Here is a 23162-nt window from a genome sequence, read left to right on the forward strand (position 1 = left end):
TAAATGTAGTACATTGGTTAAATAATTATCTAACAAATTTAACGGATCAGTGTATTGAAAAATAAGTTGATATTATATGGGCACAAAATACTTATAGTTAGTAAATTGGTCAGTTTAATATATAGTCTCTGTGCATAAGTAGAGATTAAGGTTTGGGACACATTGATTCAAAATATGCAAAAATTAATACTGAAAATTTATTTTTTAAATATTACACAAGTATATGTGCTTTAAAAAAAACACAGTTACAGCAAATGAATAGAAATAGCTAATGTACTTTATTTTCCTTTTAGCTTCTGGAGCCTGTCTGCCACCAGCTGTTTGAGCTCTATCGTAGCTCTGAAGTTCGACTTAAGAGGTTCACACTGCAGTTCTTGCCGGAATTAATGTGGGTTTATTTACGGCTTACAGTTAGCCGAGACAGACAGAGTAATGGTTGCATTGAAGCACTTCTGTTAGGAATTTACAATTTGGTAAGTTGAAAAAGATAGTTTGGGAAACTTTAAGTATTTTGTAAAAATTTTCTGAAGTAATACTTAAAGAATATTTATTAAAAAAATAAATTGAAAGGTCTACTGAGTAATTTATTTGAATTTATGAGAGGCTTAATAAGTAATTGCCAATAATGCATTTTATAAAATAGGTGAAAATATTATAATTGATAGCATTGTTAATATTTTGTGACTTATCTTTAAATTACTTTATTTGACCAATGTTTATGAATGTGCTCCATTTAAAATTTTTGAAATTTATTTTGAATAATCATTTGATAAAATATATACTTGACACTGTATTGTTAGAAATTCTTCTAAGAAATTCTTAAGTATCTTAAACATTATTCTGGGGTTTTTTTCCCCACAGTGTCCAGTTAGGACTTTGGTATTGAAATTCCTGCTCTTTGAAGATATCCTTTGTATTTAGTATTCATTGTAAACAAGCACTCCACATAATAAATTTTTTTTTCCATATTAATTTTTCAAATTTAAATCCAAGTTAGTTAATATATAGTGTAATAATGATATCAGGAGTAGACTTTAGTGATTCATCACTTACATATAACACCCAGTGGTCATCCCAACAAGGGTAAAGTACCTCACAAAACATTGAGTTTCACTGTAAATAAATATTTTTCTATACCAATGTTCAACCCTCAAAGTATTATCCCTTAAAAGATCATTAGAAAACATTTCTATCCCTGGAACATATATCTGAAGAAAGGAGTATGGCCTTTGGAATCATTTGTATTTTATTTAAAACTAGGCGCTGCCATTTGTTTGCTGTTTTAAATTTGGTCAGGTTACTTAATATCTTGACTTCAGTTGCTTCATCTGTAAAACAAAAATAAAACATTGTTAACAGGATTAAAAACAATTAGGAGAGGCGTGCCTGGCTGTTTCAGTTGGTAGAGCATACAACTCTTGATCTTGGGGTTGTGAGTTTGAGCCCCACATTGGGTTTAGAGATTGCTTAAAAATAAAATCTTAAAAACAAAAAAACAATTAGGAGAATCCACATACTACCTGAGGTGTTTAATAAATGTCATTAATAGTAGTAGCAGTATCAAGTAGTATTAAGGGAGAGGTTTTTTTATATGAAAAGCTGGTCTAGGTATAAAATTCTCTAATTTGCCAACTTGCCTGATTGTTTTTTCTTTTAAAGCAGGAAATTTGTTTCATATATTACTCTCTCCTCTAGTACTTAGCACAGGCACTTAGTAGATGTATGTTGATTTAATAATTGAATTTGGTGGGGCGCCTGGGTGGCTCAGTCGGTTGAGCATCCGACTTCAGCTCAGGTCACGATCTTGCGGTCCGTGAGTTCGAGCCCCGCGTCGGGCTCAGGGCTGATGGCTCAGAGCCTGGAGCCTGCTTCCGATTCTGTGTCTCCCTCTCTCTCTGCCCCTCCCCCGTTCATGCTTTGTCTCTCTCTGTCTCAAAAATAAATAAACGTTAAAAAAAAATTTAAAAAAAAAATTGAATTTGGTATTTTCAATTATGTTGAAAATTAAGCTATCTTTTTACTCATTTTTTTAACGTAATAAAATTCAGTAGTGGGACAAATGAAGCAAAGTATTTTTAAGCAGGATGCTGACAAGTTCTTAACAGTGCTTATTGGTGCTATGGTTTAATTATCTTTTAGCATCTTAAAAATAGTGTACTTACAAAGTAAATGGTCAGTTATATATCAGAATGTAATCCATGCTTCTGTCTTCTTCTAATTCATTTACTGTCTGTGTTCTTTCTTCTCTGTGGCTCTCAATTTTTCTTACCACCTAGGGTTTCTTTTATATATTTATTTTCTTTTTTTCACTTTCCCTCTCGAGAACTTCTCTCTTGTTTCACATAGCCTCAGAGGGAGTTTTATATTGCCCTCAGCTTAAACAAACTGTAGAACATCCTTCTTCAAGAACACACAAATATAAATAAAAGTTATTTGGCTTAATTTGAAATTTAGGAATAAAAATTAAACTCGTATTGCCTAACTTAAATTAGGTCCATCCGTCTTACCGTAGACTTTCTCTGAGGCATACTGGCCTGAATGTGGTAATAACTAGTTTGACTACAAAATAGTTAAATGATCTCTCCAAGGAATTTTTAAACCCATTTTCCTGCCAAAATTAGAGGTAAGGCCAATGTTCACATATAATTGGTACTCTCCTGTGACATATTAAACTCAGAAATGAGCCCTACAGAGAAGTTCTTTTGGGTTTTTGTTTTGTTGATGATAGTTATTGTTGTTGTTTCTTCCATTTGTGCTGTGTAACTCTCAGTCTGTCTCCGACCTTTCTTCTAGGTCTACTAAGGGGGCAGCCTTCTCTCTCTGGATTTTATGCTAATTATGAATATATTAATGTGGATTAATATGTAAAATTAATTAATTAAAATTAATTGATATGTAAAAGAAACATAGACCAAATGAGGCAGTAGAGGAAAGGAGTGGTAATGGAGGAGCATTTCACCCCTCTATATGCTAGTGTCTATAGGCAGATTTTTATTGATACCTGTAGACCACCAGAGGTACCAGAGACTAGAAATGAAGGACACCATTGTCCTTTTCATTGAAAGATAAAGTGCTTTTAAAAGAAAACAATTTTCTTGCAATTCAGTAAAAATTACTTAAATATGAATCTATTTTTAATCACTTGGACTAATATTCATTATGTTAATATATAGCTTAAATTGGGTCATTAGTCTTTTGCTGAATAATTGTAACAGGTTTTTTTAGTCAGGATTCATTCTGTGTTAGAATAATGTGTTTTTTCTTATTTAATAAGTATTTCTTGGCTAAAACATATAATCTGTTTGACTCAGATCTAATTGCTTATAATCTCCCTGTCCTATCTGTAAATTTAACATGAAAGATGATTTGTGTGCCTGCTTTATGTCTTTGCTGTCACATTGCATTTGATTTAGTTACAGTATTGTGCTGCATATCTCTCAGAGGGTAACTCAACTACTAAACTGTGTAATTTGCTAATAGGTTAGAAAAGATACACTAGGATAGTAATATTTTTTGTATATTGCTATTTCTAAAACTCTTCCTCAGTTGTCAATGATATATTGGTAAATTAAGAATTTTTTTCTTATAGCCCTGTGATTATTTATCTTTGTATGTATTTTTTAACTATAGGAAATTGCTGATAAAGATGGAAACAATAAAGTTCTGTCTTTTACTATCCCTTCCTTATCCAAGCCTTCAATATACCATGAGGTAAGTAAGATTGGAAAGGTAGAATTATTTAAAATTACTCTGAGTAAGATGGGGTGCCTGGATGGCTCAGTCAGTTAAGTGTCCAACTCTTGATTTTTGCTCAGATCGTGATCTCATGGTCTGTGAGATAGAGCCCCTCGTCAGGCTCTGCACTGCACAGAGCCTGCTGGGGATTCTCTCTCTCCTCTCTGCCCCTCTCCCGCTCACACTTTCTCTTTCTCTTCCTCTCAAAATAAACATGAAAAAAATTTTTATAAAAAATTATATTGAATAAGAGATCAAAGTCAATTTTTCACCAGAGATAAACACTAACACATCTTTATTGATTTACTTCTTAACAGTAGGTGCCTGTTAGTGGTGTAAAGCTATGCTGTTATCAAGAGAGGCAGAAAGTAATTAATGGAAAATTTCCTCTAGTTCTTATTTATTTCTTTTTCATTCTTATACCACTATCATTTTCACTTTTTTATTAGTCTTTTATGAATTTTTAAAAATATTCTTTAATTTTTTGAAGTCTTCCATATTCATTAGAAATCTGTGTTAGATTGATTTTTTTATTATTTTTTAGGAAACTGTCTACTTAAAAGGATATTAATACCAATTATTTCCATTTAAAGGAGTCTATAACTGATGCACTGTGTCTATTCATTAACAGCACACTTTTGAGTTTTGCTTATATTTATTTGAACAATGTGAGAACCCTGATAATCATAATAGGTAGAAGCCTGCTGTTAAGCTGAAATCCTTCTGCCTGCTTTATTTAAGGATATATTCTATGAATCAAGCTTCAGGTCTATAGTGGCCTTTGGTGTATAAAGTTATAAGGAAAGCACTTAAAGAAACTTTACCAGTAGTCCAAAAATTATTTTCCATTTTCTTATCAGTAAACAGTATCCTCTTGTTTCACAACTCCATGCTGCTATTTATTTTCTTAATTAATTCCCGTGGGACTTCATTGTGTATTGGAAATAGAATGCCTCTTATTTAGCCAAGACTTGTTTTAGCATAAAATATTTCTGAGAATATAATCTTAATTAGATTTTAATTAAGTTCTGTGTATCATGTTACAAAATAAAATAGAGGATAGTGAAACATTTATGAATGGATGCTTCTAACTTTAGGAACATCTAATCAATCGTGTCACTAGTAAAGAGACATTTGATTATAGTCTTAAATATTGTTTATAACTCTCTGTACCTTTAAGTTTTTATTTTTTTATTTTTATTTTTTTTAAATTTTTTTTTTTTCAACATTTTTTATTTATTTTTGGGACAGAGAGAGACAGAGCATGAACGGGGGAGGGGCAGAGAGAGAGGGAGACACAGAATCGGAAACAGGCTCCAGGCTCCGAGCCATCAGCCCAGAGCCTGATGCGGGGCTCGAACTCACGGACCGCGAGATCGTGACCTGGCTGAAGTCGGACGCTCAACCGACTGCGCCACCCAGGCGCCCCTAAGTTTTTATTTTAATTACAGTTAACATATAGTGTTATATTAGTTTCAGGTATACACTATAGTGATTTCAACAATTCCATTACTTCATCTAGTGCTCATCATGACAAGTGTACTCCTTGATCCTCATCACCTATTTAACCCATGCACCTTGTTTTCTTCATTGTAGAATGGGATTAGTGAAAGTATCTACCTACCTGAAATTAGACAAACTGCAGAATTTAAATGTACAGTGAAGTCTCAAGCCTGCTTTGTGTTCTGGAATACAAATAAATTAAAATTGATGAATCTGAAAAAAAATTTTTTTAATTTTAAAAATAAAATTGATGTTTTTATAACCTTTAGTCTTTCCAGCAACTTTTTTTTTTTCTTTTGGGAGAGAGAGAGAGAGCGAGAGGGCGAGCATGAGCAGAGTCAGGCACTTAACTGACTGAGCTCCAGGCACCCCTCTGGCAACTTTTCTTATTCTGTGTTCTAAATGTAGATTCATTCCATAATCTTCCAAAAACAAAGCAGTATATTTTTAGTTTTATGTATTATATATAATTTCCAAAAAGAGCTGTAGAATGTATGCAATTGAAAAATGCAAAAGGTTTTAAATAAGAGAAATGGTCTTAAACTGCCTTCTGCTAAAACAAAGCTAAATGTCCTTATATGATACAGATTTTTACTTCATATTAAAGACACAGTCTCATACTTTACCTTATTTTTGTAGCCCTCAACAATTGGATCCATGGCTTTGACAGAAGGGGCATTGTGTCAGCATGATCTCATCAGGGTTGTTTATAGTGATCTTCATCCTCAGAGGGAAACATTCACTGCACAAAACCGGTAATGGTCAAAACTGTAGATAGTAATAATTATTAATTTATGCTTAATAGTTAACTCTAATTACTTTGGTTCAAGTTTGGTGAGAGAAGAAGCAAAAGGTTTAAAATGTCATACTAGTGAAATACATTATAGTAGTGAAATACCTATCCATCTAATGCATGGTACTGTGTGTAGTCATCTTGTGTAAAGCAAAATAAAAACTAAAAGTGTGGGCATAAAGTCAGCCAAACCAAGGTTTGTGTTCTAGCACTATATGTTAAAAGGTCTCCCTCTCACGCAGTCTATTTATTCTCTATACCTTGCTTTCTTCAATGCAGAATGGGTTAATACAGTACCTACCTTCCTGAAGTTAGGCAAACTGAATGCATAGTCCCCAAGACTTCCCTTACTTCTGACACTAACTGCAAGTTTGGGAGGGTTCCCATAACCTCTCTTAGGTTTGATAACTCACTAGAAGGACTCAGAGCTCACTGAATGAAAGCTGTTTTATTCACAGTTAAGGTTTATTACAAGAAAAGGAAACAGATGAAAATCAGCCAAAGGGAAAGATGCATAAAATAGAATCAGGAGGGTTCCAAATGCAAAGTTTCTATTGTCCTCATCCATGGAGTCAAGATGCTTCCTCCTAAAAAGAAAAAAAAAAAAGGATGCATTCCTCCTCTCCCAGCATCAATGTGTGACAGGATAGAGTCAAGTTCAATGTCCAGACTTTTCACTGGGCTCCATTATTGTAGATATGACTCATTAGATTTATTTGCTCACATGGTTGATCTCCGCCTCAAGGTTGGTTGAGGCTGTGTGACCCAAAGCCCCACCCTAAATCACATGGTGGTTGTTGTTTCTAGTGTGGCCAGTCCCCACCTTAAACAAAAACACTCCTGTCAGGTATGACATAGGTTGCTTCCTAGCGGGGAGGCTAGACTTCTTTGGGCAAGGCCAAATTCTTTACTATACAGACTATGCCTTGGCCATCAGCCAAGTCTTTTAAACAAAAACAATCATGTTTATCTGGGCATAAATATGACAGACACATTTATAGGACAGACACATAGCAATGCGATCATTATGAATAAGCCCAACATTTGAGAAGCCAGTATAAATTAGGGATAGATTTGAAGAAACAGCTGATTTATTCTGTAAAGCCACTACATACATACTCATATTTTTGTACCAGTTTGAATATTTTCTATCCTGCTCTACTCTATCTGCTGCTATTTGTACCTTATGATAAACTTGAGCAGAAATATTGATCATAGAAATTAGTTGATGATTAGCTAAGTCCAGTTTTTCCCTCAGGCCAGTCATTTTTTACATTCATCCTAAAGAGGCTTTAACTCAATTTACCAATACATCAATATTAGTATTATAACCTTACCAACCATGCCAGTGTTACACCATATCACAGAATGACAGTAGGTGTGACCTGAAAAGTAAGAGGCAGAGATACTGGCATATTACTAGAGTCTTAGTTAACTATTACTGCAGTTCATCCTCATATATTACCAAGATGTCTCCCAGAACAATGCCACTTAGATTTGCAGGCTTCTGTTTGACTTTATCAGGTTCTAAAATCAGGAGTGGTCTCACCAACATACGGTTTCACCGTTTCAAGAATCTGATGTACCAAGAGACAGTGTCGTCTCTTGCTTTTAACCTCTCATGGTGGCAGTGTAATATTGAATTTCTCTCATTGCATAATCCATTTATTAACTCCTTTATCTCAACTAAACACTCTGACCTGTCTCCATTTGTACCCAAACTTTTCTACTTTAGAAGGGATGTTAAGTTTGGCCACTGTGCTGGTCCAGATTGCTGGCAGCAATATTAGCCTAGCGTGTGCCTCCCCTCAGTCCACTCCCATCCCTATAGGTAGATTTACCTAGGTACAGACCTAGTGGGCTCTTGACACTAGATGATACATCTGTACTCAGTGTCAGCCCAGTTTTGCCAGATGAGATGATGGCACAACCCACCCCATCAGGCTCTTGGGAATTTTGAAGATACAGTTATAGTTTCTTGCTTAGAAATCCTCTGCTTCTGGCACCTGCACTTGCAGCCCTGCTCCTAGACCAATGCTTTAGGTAGAAAAAGAAAAGTTGAAGTGATGTGGGGAAGAAAGAAGTATAGTTATACCACCATGTTCTGAAGAAGTATGTAGTCTTACCAACATTATCCTACCCACTGCTTTCCACATCCTTAACCTCATATTAACATACATGATTGTTGTGAGGAATAAGTGAGCTGATGCTTGGCATAGTGCTTGTCATGCTTACCACATGTGCCTGGCACATAGTGAATGTTAGTCACACTGTCATTTGTTGTATAATATTTTATGTTTCTAGTAAAATAGTACTCTTGTTGGTTATAACATTTGAGTTATGGAAGGAATGTAAAATTAGACAAATTTCCACAGTCATTTACCTCTGATTGGTGCTTCAGTCTGGAATTCTGGTTCTTCCTTTGGGTCTTTCCAATATTACATATATGATAGAAAATGCGTTGGCTTTCCTTGCATCCTAACACATTGTTTTGGAATTCAGCTTTAGTGATCATCCTTTATTAGCCAGCAGAGTGCTGTATAACACTTGGGGAAGGCTTTATCCCAACTTAAAGTAACAGCTTAATTTTTTTTTTCTAGTTATATTGGTTTACTTAAATAATTTCACAATATTAAATTTACATTAAAAGAGTGGTTCATAGTGTAGTCTGCAGATTGATTTGCATTAAAATCATCTGGTTACCTGGTTCCTTTTTTGTTTTCTAACTCTAATTTTTAAAAGTATAACATTATATACTTGTGGTAAATTTTAAATAGAAGAGAATATAAATAGATGAGAATAAATGGGAATACAAAGAGAATAGTATGTGTCCTCTTCCCTTTTACCTCCATTTCTACCCTCAGTAGTTAAAATGTTAGTCATTTTGTTGTGTGTCCTTTCAGAATATTTTAATGCATGCAAAAGCATATATTCAACTTTAAACACATGCAGGCCCATACACACTGGGCTCCATTATACATATTGTTCTGCAACTTTTTTCCATAAGAATAAATCTTAGGGGTGCCTGGGTAGCTAAGTCGGTTAAGTGTTCAACTCTTGATCTCAGCTCAGGTCTTGATCTCAGGGTCGTGAGTTCAAGCCCTGAATTGGGCTCCGTGCTGTGCATGGAGCCTACTTTAAAAAAAGGTTGGGGGCAGGGGGGAATAAATCTTAGACTTCTATAACAGCATATAGAGATCTCCATATTCTTTTTTAATGACTACTTAGTATTTCATTATATATATATATATGTATATACATTCATATATATATATACACACACATATATATATACACATACATATATACATACACACACACACACACACACACACACACACACATACATACACACATATGTACATACCCTGTCAGTTTTTTAGCCAGTCTTACATTGACTAAAATTTAGGTTGTTTTACTTTTTTGCTACTGTAAACAATATTGCAGGGAACCTAGTTTTGTTTTGTTTTTGTATATATATATATATATATATATATATATATATATATTTGGTGCATAGGAGCACCAAAGTTATCTGTAAGATAAATTCCTAGTGGTGAAATTGCTAAGCTAAAGATTGTCTCCTTTTTCACTTTGAGTAGGTATTTCCAAATTACCCTCCCCCTGAACAACTACACCAGCAATATCCTACCAGTAGTTTGAGAAGGCCTATTTCCTCATACTGACCCCCAATAGTGGGCATTTAAAAAATTTTTAATCTTTGCCAATTGATCATTAAAAATTGATGTTACATTGTTTTATTTGTCATTCCCTTAATTATGACTGGGCGTAAACACTTTTAATATATTCATCAATTATTTTTCCTGACTTATGAAATGCCTATTCATGTCCTGTCTCCATTTTTCATATTGAACTGGATATTTTTTCCCCTAGTGATTTGAAAGAGTTTTTTAAATATTGAGAAAACTGCACTGTTTTACACCTTGCACATTTTCAGTTAATTATTAATTTTTACATTATTTTTAATTGAGGTATACTTCATATACATTAAATTCACCCCCTTTAAAGTGTACAATTCATTGATTTTTAGTATATTTACAAGATTGTGCAACTGCTAACACTGTTTAATTCCAGGACATTTTGGGGCACCTGGGTGGCTCAGTCTGTTGGGCATCCGACTTCGGCTTAGGTCATTATCTCACAGTTTGTGAGTTCGAGCCCCACGTCAGGCTCTGTGCTGATACCTCAGAGCCTGGAGCCTGCTTTGGATTCTGTGTCTCCCTCTCTCTCTGCCCCTCCCCTGCTCATGCTTTGTCTCTCTCTCAAAAATAAATAATAAAATATTTAAAAAGAAATAAATTAATAATTCCAGGACATTTTTATCACACCAAAAAGAAATTCCTCTTTCCTTCCCTCCATTCCCTGGCCACCACAAAACTTACTTTTCTATCTGTAGATTTCTGTCTATTCTAGACATTTAGTGTAAATGGAATTATGCAATATGTGGCCTTTTGTGTCTGACTTTGTAGCATGTTTTTAAGATTCATTTATGTGGTATTGTGTATTTAGTACTACCTTCCTTTGTGTAACTGCATAATTTTCCATCATTTAGATATACATTTTATTTATCCATTCATCAGTTGATGGACATTTGGGTTATTTCCACTTTGGGGCTATTTCTGAATAATACTGCTATGAACATTTGTTTATAAGTTTTTATATGAACATACATTTTCATTTCTTTTGGGTATATACCTAAGAGCAGATGGTTAGGTCATATGATAATTTAATGCTTAACTTTTTAAGAAACTCTCATGATGTTTTCTAGAGTAAGTGTACCATTTTACATTCCCACAAGCAAGCATCCATCTCTTGAAGTGTAGCCATTGAAGTGGTTATGAAATCTGTTATCTCACTTGTGCTACTGTTTCTTTGTTTTTTGCTGTAGTTTTAGTTTTTTGTTATTTAGTTTTTGTACAGTCTACTATATCAAGAATACTCACATATACACATGCAGATACGTATTTTTTTCATATTTAAACATGCATTCACTCTATACAGTTTATGAAGAAAAACTACAGTCTCTAGTTCCTCCCTACCCCCTCTTCCACTTCTCCTTTCCGAGGTATTATAACAACTTTTAACCAGTGGTTCTCAACCAGAGCATTTCTGCCTCCCAGCAAACATACGGTAATACCTGGATATTTGTTTGATTGTCACAGCTAGGTAGGAGGGAGGGCTGCTGTAGGCATCTGATGTGTAGATGTTGCTGCTCAACTATCCTGTGATGCTTGGGCCAGCCTCCCACAACAAACGCTTATCTAGCCCAAAATGCCAGTGGTGCAAAGCTTGAGAAATCTTGCTTTTAACTGACTTTCTTAATATTTACTCTTTAAGTAACTTGCTGCTTCTTAGTTTTTGAGTTTGGGATATTATCTAACAACTATCTCTATGAAAGATAAAGATTTAGCTCATTTTCTCTCTCTTCCTCCTGTCCTCTTGATATAGTTCTGTTTAACTGTGGGGAACTCATTTTTCAAATTTATTATTATCAGTGACCACGGTTCATTTTAAGCTTCCTTGCTTTGTATGACTGAGGTTTGTAATTAATTACTTTTCCTTTCCTGTGTACCTTTTTGTTTTACTTGGAGTTCATAATTGTCCTTTTTTTCTTTATTATCTGCTTTATAATTCAGCTCCTATAAATTCTCTATCAGTTGTCTAAATCTCCTTTTAAATTTTCATTCATATCAATTATTCTCCCAATTTCATTTTCCTACGAAAGGGGTTCCTGGAGCCTTTCACTTACTTTAATCTGGGCTGTGTTGCCCTCTCTGCCTGGTATACATTTATTATCTTGGGATCTCCCTTCACTCTTTTTTTTTTTTTTTTTTTAATTTTAGTTAACATACAGTACAATATTGATTTCTGGAGTAGAATTCAGTGATTCATCACTTACATATAACAGTGCTCATCACAAGTTCCCTTTTTAATACCCATCACCCATCTAGCCCATCTCCCACCCACCTCCCTCCATCAACCCTCAGTTTGTTCTTTGTCACCAAGAATCTCTTGTGGGGGCGTCTGGGTGGCTCAGTTGGTTGAGCATCCAACTTCAGCTCAGGTCATGATCTCACAGCTCATGAGTTTGAGCCCCGCGTCAGGTTCTGTGCTGACAGCTCGGAGCCTGGAGCCTGCTTCAGATTCTGTGTCTCCGTCTCTCTCTGCCCCTAACCCACTTGCATCCTGTCTCTGTCTCTCTCAAAAATAAATATTAAAAAAAAAAAAAGAGTCTCTTGTGGTTTGTTTTCCTCTCTTCTCTCTCCCCCTCCCCTTCCCATGTGTTTATCTGTTTTATTTCTTAGATTCCGTATAGGAGTGAAATCATATGGTATTTTTCTTTCTCTGATTTACTTATTTTGCTTAGCTCCATCCACATGGTTGCAAATGGCAAAATTCCATTCTTTTTGATGGCTGAGTTAATATTCAATTATATATATGTATACCACATCTTCTTAGCCATTCATTAGTCAGTGGACATTTAGGCTTTCTCCATAGTTGGACTATTGTTGATAATGTTGCTATAAACATGAGGGTGCATGTACCCCTTTGAATCTGCATTTTTGTATCGTTTGGGTAAATACCTAATAGTGCAATTGCTGGATCACAGGGTAGTTCTGTTTTTAGTTTTTTGAGGAACCCTTATACTGTTCTCCTGAGTGGCTGCGCAAGTTTGCATTCCCACCAACAGTGCAAGAGGGTTCCCTTACTCTGCATCCTCACCAACACCTGTTGTTTCTTGTGTTGTTAATTTTAGCCCTTCTGACAGGTGTGAGTTGATACCTTGTTGTGATTTTGATTTCTATTTCCCTTGATGATGAGTGATATTGAGCATCTTTTCACGTATCTGTTAGCCATCTGGATGGATGTCTTTGGAAAAGTGTCTATTCATAAACTCTGTCTATTCATTTCTTCAGTGGATTATTTGTTTTTTGGGTGTTGAATTTGATAAGTTCTTTATAGATTTTACATACTAACCCTTTATCAGATATGTCATTTGAAAATATCTTTTCCATTGCGAAGGTTGCCTTTTAGTTTTATTGATTGTTTCCTCTGCTGGGTAGAAACTTTTTATCTTGTTGAATTCTCAATAGTGTATGTTTGCTTTTGTTTCCGTTGCCTTTGGCGACGTATCTAGTAAGAAGTTGCTGTGGCCGAGGTCAAAGAGGTTGCTGCCTGTGTTCTCTAGGATTTTGATGGTTTCCTATGCACATTTAGGTCTTTCATCCATTTTGAGTTTATTTTTGTGTATGATGTAAGAAAGTGGTTCAGGTTCATTCTTTTGCATGTTTGTCCAGTTTTCCCAACACCATTTGTTGGAAGAGACTGTCTTTTTTCCTCCCTTCACCCTAATTCTGGGAATTCCCTTTGTCTTTTTCCTTTGTGGATCTGTTTACTGTACCTATATCCTCATTCTTTTTTCCTAGTATTCTGAAATTCCACTATGATATTTCTTGGTGTAGGTTTATTCCCTCCATTGTGCTGAGCACTGGGTGGACCTTTTTGATTTGGAAACTCATGTCCTTTATTTAGACTGGAAAATTTTCTTGAATTATTTTTGTTAATTAGTTTGGCTTCTCCATTTTTTCTGGCCTTTTATTGTTTTTCTTTTATTTATTTGGTCTTTTACTTTCTAATGGTGGTTTTATTATTTGGGTGTTGGAACTATTGGAATGGTCCTCTTTTCCCTGCCATCTGCCATATCTTTTTCCTTTAGCTTTACTTTCTGTGATATTTCCTCAACTTCATCCACCAGTCTTTTTCTTGAGTTCTTAATTTCTGCAGTTAGTTTTCTAAGTAGTCTTTTTAAAGAGATCCTTAATTTTTCCTAGAAACAACATCTTCTCTTAATTTGGGGGAATATTAATGATAATGTATTTATTCAAAGTTTTTTTTTTTTCTCCTTGTATATTCTATGTTTCCTCCAAATTATGCCCCTATCCTTTTTGTATTTCTTTATTTTGATTTCATTTCATGTTAGTGGAGTTCTTCAGATGTCTGGTAATCCTCCCCACTCCTTATACTATGGAAGACTAAGGAAAGGAAATAAAAAATGAGCAGCTCTGACTTTGTGAATAGGGCTAGTTGACTGTGAACTTCACTGAGCCATTTAGTTGGATAACTTCCCAAGTCTATATACCTCTATGTCTTTCCTCTTAGAATGGTCTAATTCCCTAGAGAAACTCTTTCAGTCTCTTCACTAGAGGGCTGGTTGCTAGCATTCTAGTGACCAAGGAGGGAAGGAGAACTTGAGGTTTCAGTATCCAGTATGAAATATTTTATTTTCCTTTTTTCAGTATGGTATCTGCCCCACTCCAATGCCCACTCCAAACCACAATTATTAATTGCTTGGTGGTTCCCAGGTAGAAATTTCTTTTTCTTTCTTTCTTTCTTTCTTTCTTTCTTTCTTTCTTTCTTTCTTTCTTTTCCTTCCTTCTCTTCTTTTTTTCTTTTCTTTTTTTTTTTTTTTAAGTTTATTTATTTATTTTGAGAGAGAGAGGGAGAAAGAGAATCCCAAGCAGGCTCTGCACTGTCAGCATAGAGCCCGATGCAGGGCTCAATCCCACCCGTGAGGTCATGACTTGAGCTGAAATCAAGAGTGAGATGCTTAACCCACTGAACCACCCATGTGGCGCCCACATAGAATTTTCTTTAATCCTTTAAAAAAGTAAGTCTTCAATAAACCTAACAGTATTGAGATGGAGAAGGAATCTGAAGATAAGACTGCTTCCAAGTCAGACTTTCAACTCAGTTTTTAACTTTTTCTTTTGAAATAATTTCACTTTTTTTTTTTTTTTTTTTTACAGAAAATGTCTCAAAAATAGTACAAAGAGTTTTTATATACTCTTTACCACCTATAAGAAGCTTTTTAGAAGTACAACTTTCTTGGATCATGCCCTCATAGATTCTAATTGGGTCAGTCTGGGTTGAGGCACCAGAATATATCATTCCAGAATGTCCTTAAATAACAGTAGTGTGCATCCAGATTAAGGAGCCACTTTCTTAGAGACTTTAAAAATTAAGAAATATTTATTCATTCAATAAAATTTTTTATAAATTTAAAATAAACGTTTTTGAGTAATTATAACATATTAGACAATGTTGGATGCTAGACCTAGGAATGATAAACTAAATGAGTAAACTAAAGTTGCTTATTAGTAAATAGGTACTACGTAGGTAAACACCAGCAATTAAGATTCACTGTGCTGTATTAGAGCTACAAAACAAAGGGAACTGTTTCCTTTAGCTGGGAGAATTAAGAATGGCTTTATATCTAAGGTAAAAATATGAAACTTAAGCAGTAATTACCCAAGTGAAAAAGTATGTTCTAGTAAGAAAGAGTAGCCTCTATAAAAGCAAGGAGTTACAAAAAGTTATGATGTATTCATGGAGTGGTAAGAACATTGATGTAGTGTGGTATATGAGGTAAGCAGTGGAGGGAAGTAAGGTTGGAGAGAGAGGTTTTAAGGGTGGATTTTAAAGGCCTTTTATGTCATGATTGGTTTGGATTTTATCATGCAGTCAATAGGAACAGTGGGTTAATGTAATAGGGGAGTCATCTGTTTAAGCATGATGGCTTATTTTTGGAGGAGGAAAATATAGATGGTAGCAATTAATAAGGAAGATTTTGAAAACAGGGAAATCATTGAGGAGGATATCACAGCAATCTGATTGAAAAATCATGACGGTCAATATTAACACATTCTTGTTATATACACCCACCAAAGAAATGACTTACTGTAGTCTCTGGTAGAAATAATTGTTTGTAATCCTTTTCCTTTGTTTATTTTTTCTAGGTTTGAAGTCCTGAGTTTTCTCATGTTGTGTTATAATTCTGCTATTGTGTATATGCCTGCTTCATCTTACCAGTCTCTTTGTCGGATGGGCTCCAGGTGAGAAGAATAATTATCATTAGCCTTCATATTCATTTATTTGACAAATATTTATTGAGCGCATTTTCTGTAATAGGTGCTGTTCTAATTTTTGGTAATATAGCAGTAAACAAAACTCAAGGAGCTTACATTCCTGTAGGAATTCTTATCATCCCTCACGTATCATGACTTCTTAAAAGTATTTTAGCATTAAAGAAGTAGTTTCTAGCTGAACATCAAGTCAAGCCAAGATGTCTTAAATTTAGTTTGGCTTAGTAATACACCTAATCACTGCCTGGATGCCCAGTTTTATAAATCCCTTTGAGAGCTTTGAATAAATAGTCCTATATGTGGAGAAAGTCTGAAGGAATGTGAAGTTTTTCATTTATATATTTCACAATAACTGTGCTTTGAATAAAATTAGCAATAGCATTAATCATTTATATGTCTCATTTGTATTTGTGTGTTCCAGTCTTCACTAATTCAGAATTTCTAATAATTTGAGTTCAGCTGAGCTGAAATTTAAATGTCCAGTATAGAAAAAAAATTTAATATAAGTTAGTTTGGAGTCAGAGTACCTTTTGAGTCACAGAATTTCAGTTATAAAAAGAACCCTGAGTTCATTCTATCCAACTGATTTTTTAAATTTTTAAAAAATGTTTATTTATTTTTGAGAGAACGTGAATAGGGGAGGGGCAGAGAATAGGGTAGGGCAGAGAATAGGGGAGGGAGACGCAGAATCCAAGGTAGCCTCCAGGCTCTGAGCTGTCAGCACAGAGCCTCATGTGGGGCCTGAACCCACAAACCGTGAGATCATGACCTGAGCTGAAGTCAGACACTCAGCCAACTGAGCCACCCAGGTATGTCTCTGTCCAACTGATTTTTACTTGAGGAAACTGAGTCCCCTGAAAAAGGTTAAATGCTGTACAGTAAAACCTTGGTTTGGGAGCATAATTCATTCCAGAAACATGCTTATAATCCAAAGCACTTGCATATCAAAGCAAATTTCCCCATGAGAAATAATGAAAACTCAGATGATTCATTCCACAACCCAAAAATATTCAGATAAAAGTGATTACAGTACTGTAATATAATACAAAATAATAAAGAAAATACAAAATATAAAGAAAAGTAAATTAACCTGCACTTACCTTTGAAAACCTTTGTGGCTGGTGTGAGTGAGACGAGAGAGGAGAGGATGACTTTCACTATCACTAATGGAATCGCTGCTGTCTATTGACTCAGTGGAATCTTTTTCTGCATGGGGCCCATTGTATACATGTGTTGTATACATGTTGACTATAGTACAGTATTAATAAACTCTTGTCATATACTGTATTTAATGTAACTGGCAATAGGGCAGCAGAGGAGAGGGTCTATATCTGTAGACGGCCTGACCTAGAAGGAAGCAAAGCATTCGTAAGCTTACTCTTGTGTGGAAAAGCAAAGGACTGTCCACAGGTGTTTTGAAGTGACAAAAAACACACTAGTGCCAGTTGTGGGCACCTTCCAGCGTTCTGAAAAATCACTAATTTCTGCCAAACACTGCAGCCTGAGACCAAGCATCTGAGCATCAAGACAGTCACCTGCCCACGATTCCACAGCAAGAGAGAGAGAAGAACCCTTGGCTCAGTTGTGATCATGTGACATCTGGTATCACATACTACTCGTATTGCAAGACATCACTCATTTATCAAGTTAAGATTTTATTAGAAATGTTTGCTTGTCTTGTGGAACACTTGCAGAACATGTTACTCGCAATCCAAGGTTTTACTCTATTAGTTTTCTATTGCCTCGTAACAAATTGCCATGTACTATGAACGTAACAGCTAAAATAGCACACATTTATTATTTCACAGTTTCTGTAAGTCAGGAGTCTAGGCATGCATTAGCTGGGTCCTCTGCTTAGGGTCTTAGGAAGCTGTGTTTAATATGTCAGTGGAAGTTACAGTTTTATCTGAGGCTCAACTGAGGTATTGTACACTTTTATTGGCAGAATTCTGTTCTTATAGTTGTAGGACTGAGGGCTTCAGCTTCTTGTTGGCTGACTGCTAAAGGCCAGCCTAGTTCTTTGCCACGTAGTCTTCTCTACATAGGCAGCCTACAAAACGGTAGCTTGCTTCTTCAAAGCGGAGAGAGACTCCAGCGAGACCTGCACTGCAGCCTTGTTATATAAAATAATCACATACATGTAGTCACAGAAATCCCATCACCTTTGCCATATCCTATTGGTTGGAAGCAAATCACAGATCCCACCCACACTCAATAGTAGGTGATATATAGGGTGTGAATACCAGGAAGGGAGGGATCATACAGGGATTCATGGCCCTACAAGAGACTGTCCACTCCCAAATGTTTTGCTCAAGTTCATACTGTTGTGTTAGTGGGAAGAGAGTGTGGTCCTATTTACAACAAAATTGTTTTGCTAATTGGGGAAAAGTCAATCTAATTAGCTACAAGTTTGATTTTATAGATTCTCTTAAAATAGCTGTATTATTTTCACTTGCCTGTAATATGATTAATGACTAACAAAATTCTTGTCTCTAACCTAGATACTGTTATCAAGAGAGTATACTGTTTAAGTACTTATTGCCTATCTACAGATAAATTTATTTATAGGGGTGCCTATGTGGCTCAGTTGGTTAAGCATCTGACTTTGGCTCTGGTCATGATTTTGTGGTTTGTGGGCTGGAGCCTCACGTCGGGCTCTGTGCTGACAGCTCAGAGCCTGGAGCCTGCTTTGGATCCTGTGTCTCCCTCTCTGTCTTCCTCTCCCCCACTCATGCTCTGTCTCTCTGTCTCTCTCTCTCAAAAATAAATAAACATTAAAAAAACATTTTTTAAAATATTTATAAGCGACTGTCATTGATTCATGAAAACAATTCTGCCAAATCTGTAATTTTTGTGGCACTTTATTAACAGAGTTTCTTAAGAGCAAAAATGATGGCAGAATTTAGTGGTCCTCACACTTTTGTTCATATATCCCCTAAAAAATTTTGACACCCTGTGTAGCTGTCACACGTCTTAAGTTAACATTAAAATTTTTCATTTTATCTTAAATAGTTGCAAATGGTATGATTTCTGGCATGTACATATTCACAAAATAAACCAAATAATTGTTAGGTCAGTATTTTAAATGTTTATAATGTAAATACCCACCATAATCCATTTGAGGAATAGATGAACAAGCTTTTAATAATCTAATATTATTTCTTTTCCTCCTTGAAATTGATCTTCCCTACTACTTTGCCCACATAATTTTATACTAATATAATGCCATACTATGTTTACAAGTCTTTTTGTTTTTAATTTAACCATTGTAGGTTTTGTTTTGTACTTTTTTTTTTTCAAGCAGGCTCCACACCCAGCATGGGGTTTGAACTCAGAACACTTAAGATCAAGAGTCACATGCTCCACCAGCTGAGCCAGCCAGGCATCCCTATGCTTACAAGTCTTTAATTGATCTCTTAATTGTATATCTCTGCTACAAAAATATATGTGTAAATTGAGATTTAAAAAAATTTCCCGAGACTTTAATGCACTAAATACTGAAAAATTTCTTCTGGACTCACCATTACAATTATTCTAACAAACTAATTGATTAAAATAATACAAGTACATTACAACTTTGATAATTATTCAGCATAACTTTTCTGGAAGCATTTCTTAATGAGATGAAGACAGAAGCTTATTTATGGCACTTTAATTAAAAAATGGCCTCATAGGGGCGCCTGGGTGGCGCAGTCGGTTAAGCGTCCGACTTCAGCCAGGTCACGATCTCGCGGTCCGTGAGTTCGAGCCCCGCGTCAGGCTCTGGGCTGATGGCTCGGAGCCTGGAGCCTGTTTCCGATTCTGTGTCTCCCTCTCTCTCTGCCCCTCCCCCGTTCATGCTCTGTCTCTCTCTGTCCCGAAAATAAATAAAAAATGTTGAAAAAAAAAATTTAAAAAAAAAAAAAATGGCCTCATAGAGCACCTGGCTGACTTAGTGGGTACAGTGTGTGACTCTTGATCTCAGGGTTGTGAGTTCTAGCCCCATGTTGGGTGTAGAGACTACGTAAAAATAAAAGAAAATAAAAAGCCCTCACAAACATCAGTATTTTGAAATGTCCCTTAATTTGTTTTGAAATTTCTGTATCTCCCACTAATTCATCCTGATACAATTTGGGACATGTAAGAATTATACATTTGTTTTGTAAAGAAGGAGAAGGACGACAGAGATAGTTAGCTATTTGAGAAAACTTGTTGCTTTTATTGAGAAGGTTCTCTAGAATGTATGCTTCATGAGGGTAAAGATTTTATTTTTATCTTTTTGTCTATTCATAACTGTATGCCTAGGCCCAGGACAGTGACTGGCACATAGCAGGTACTCAGTAAATATAAGAGGGATGAATAATTGAATAAGTGAATTTATGGAAGGAAAAATGTTTAATGAATCAGGAAATCAATCATACATGGCAAATTCCATCTTTTCCTAGGGTTTGTGTGAGTGGGTTTCCACGGCAACATGAAAAACACTGGAAAGAACTCTGTGGTCGAATAGTATTGGATCCCGAATTCATGGTGCAACTCCTCACAGGGGTTTATTATGCCATGTAAGTAGATAGACTATAAAACTCAGTGAATTGTTCCTAATGTTTGGAAGCTTAATATTTCTCTTTTGTCCTTATCAGTTGCACAACACTGACTCTTATTCCATGAAGGACCCATTATCTTCTCTTTCTAATATGAATTCCTTATAGTACTTTTTAAAAATGAATTGTACACTTGTTATTTAAATAACAATGATTAATAATAATGATCAAAGACAATTTTTAATTGAGATGCAATTGAAATATAAGATTGTATTAATTTTAGATGCACAACCCAATGATTCAATATATTTTATATTGTGAAATGATTACCTCAGTAAGTTTAGTTAACATCCGTCACTACACCTAGTTACAGATTTGCCCTCAAGATCTGTCCATGTTGTTGCAAATAGCAGGATTTTTTTGCTTTTTTATGGTTGAATAATATTTGTTGCCCCCACCCCATGTGTGTGTGTGTGTACACCATATTTTCTATTTTCTTTACCCACTCATCTGTCAGTGAACACTAGATTGTTTCCATGTCTTGCTTTTGTAAATAATGCTGCAGTGAATGGGAGTGGAGATGTCTTTTCGAGTTCAGTGATTTTGTTTCCTTTAGATATGTACCAGAAGTGGAATTGCTAGATCATATGGTAGTTTTATTTTTAATTTTTTGATGAACCTCCATACTGATTGCCATACTGTTGCTGCACCAGTTTACATTTTCATCAATAATGCACAGGATTTCCTCTCTCCACATCCTTGGCAACACTTACTTCAATATTGTCTTTTTGGTAATAGCCATTCTTGCAGGTACAAGGTGATATCTAATGGTTTTGGTTTGCATTTCCCTGATGATTGGTGATGTTAAGTACTTTTCATGTACCTGTTGGCCATCTGTATGTGTTCTTTGGAAAAATATCTATTCAGGTCCTCTGCCCATTTAAAAAAAAATTTTTTTTTTAAGGTTTATTCATTTTTCATAGAGGGAGGGACAAAGCATGAATGGGGGGTGGGTGGAGAGAGAGGGAGACAAAGAATCCGAAGCAGGCAGGTTCCAGGCACTTAGCTGTCAGCACAGAGCCCGACATGGGGCTCGAACTCACAGACTGCAAGATCATGACCGGAGCTGAAGTCAGATGCTTAACTGACTGCTTCCTCTGCCCATTTTTTAACCAGATTATTATTTTTTTTTAATGGTGAATTGTTAAGTTCTTTATATATTTTGGATATTAACCCATTATTGGATATATCATTGCAAATACCTTTTCCCATTTAGTAGATTGCCTTTTCATTTTCTTGGTGGTTTCCTTTGCAAAAGCTTTTTATTTTGGTGTAGTTTCAATAGTTTATTTTTGCTTTTGTCTCCCTTGCCTATGAGGACATATATAAATAAAAAAAAAAATGTTGCCAAGGCAGATGTCAAAGAAATTGCTGCCTATGTTTTCTTCTAGGAGTTTTTATGGTTTCAGGTCTCACATTTAGGTTTTAATCCATTTTGATTTGATTTTTGTGTTGATGTAAGATGGGGGTCCAGTTTCATTGTTTTGCATGTCATTGCCCAGTTTTGCCAACACCATTTATTGAAGAGACTTTCCTTTCCCTGTTGTATAATCTTGGCTCTTTGTTATAAATTAATTGACAACATATGCCCGAGTTTATTTCGTGGCTCTCTTCTGTTTCCATTGATCTATGTATGTTATATATGCCAGTACCCACACTGTTTTAATTACTGTAGTTTTGCAGTCTAGTTAGAAATCAGGAAGTGTGTAGCAAAGGAAACAACCAACAAAACTAAAAGGCAACCAACGGAATGGGAAAAGATATTTGCAAATGACATATCGGACAAAGGGCTAGTATCCAAAATCTATAAAGAGCTCACCAAACTCCACACCCGAAAAACAAATAACCCAGTGAAGAAATGGGCAGAAAACATGAATAGACATTTCTCTAAAGAAGACATCCGGATGGCCAACAGGCACATGAAAAGATGCTCAACGTCGCTCCTCATCAGGGAAATACAAATCAAAACCACACTCAGATATCACCTCACGCCAGTCAGAGTGGCCAAAATGAACAAATCAGGAGACTATAGATGCTGGAGAGGATGTGGAGAAACGGGAACCCTCTTGCACTGTTGGTGGGAATGCAAACTGGTGCAGCCACTCTGGAAAACAATGTGGAGGTTCCTCAGAAAATTAAAAATAGACCTACCCTATGACCCAGCAATAGCACTGCTAGGAATTTACCCAAGGGATACAGGAGTACTGATGCATAGGGGCACTTGTACCCCAATGTTTATAGCAGCACTCTCAACAATAGCCAAATGATGGAAAGAGCCTAAATGTCCATCAACTGATGAATGGGTAAAGAAATTGTGGTTTATATACACAATGGAATACTACGTGGCAATGAGAAAGAATGAAATATGGCCTTTTGTAGCAACGTGGATGGAACTGGAGAGTGTGATGCTAAGTGAAATAAGCCATACAGAGAAAGACAGATACCATATGGTTTCACTCTTATGTGGATCCTGAGAAACTTAACAGAAACCCATGGGGGAGGGGAAGGAAAAAAAAAAAAAAGAGGTTAGAGTAGGAGAGAGCCAAAGCATAAGAGACTGTTAAAAACTGAGGGTTGATGGGGGGTGGGAGGGAGGGGAGGGTGGGT

At 35.6% G+C, this 23162-nt stretch overlaps 2 protein-coding genes across 10 annotated transcripts in view; one reads left to right on the top strand and one right to left on the bottom strand.

Annotated features, from left to right (window-relative positions):
- The window catches only part of CFLAR (CASP8 and FADD like apoptosis regulator), a 224037-nt gene that overhangs the window by 148666 nt on the left and 52209 nt on the right, over window positions 1-23162 (bottom strand). The window lies entirely within an intron of this gene.
- Window positions 1-23162, top strand: part of HYCC2 (hyccin PI4KA lipid kinase complex subunit 2) — a 92038-nt gene that overhangs the window by 50101 nt on the left and 18775 nt on the right. For all 9 annotated transcript variants that reach the window (XM_049615872.1, XM_049615874.1, XM_049615875.1 and 6 more), the window contains 5 exons: window positions 294-473; window positions 3631-3711; window positions 5878-5993; window positions 15850-15945; window positions 20400-20516. In XM_049615872.1, the coding sequence (XP_049471829.1) occupies window positions 294-473; window positions 3631-3711; window positions 5878-5993; window positions 15850-15945; window positions 20400-20516 (590 nt within the window). The remainder of the gene's footprint in view (window positions 1-293; window positions 474-3630; window positions 3712-5877; window positions 5994-15849; window positions 15946-20399; window positions 20517-23162) is intronic.

The sequence above is a fragment of the Panthera uncia genome (genome assembly GCF_023721935.1).
Source record: "Panthera uncia isolate 11264 chromosome C1 unlocalized genomic scaffold, Puncia_PCG_1.0 HiC_scaffold_3, whole genome shotgun sequence".
Taxonomy (NCBI): Eukaryota; Metazoa; Chordata; class Mammalia; order Carnivora; family Felidae; genus Panthera; species Panthera uncia.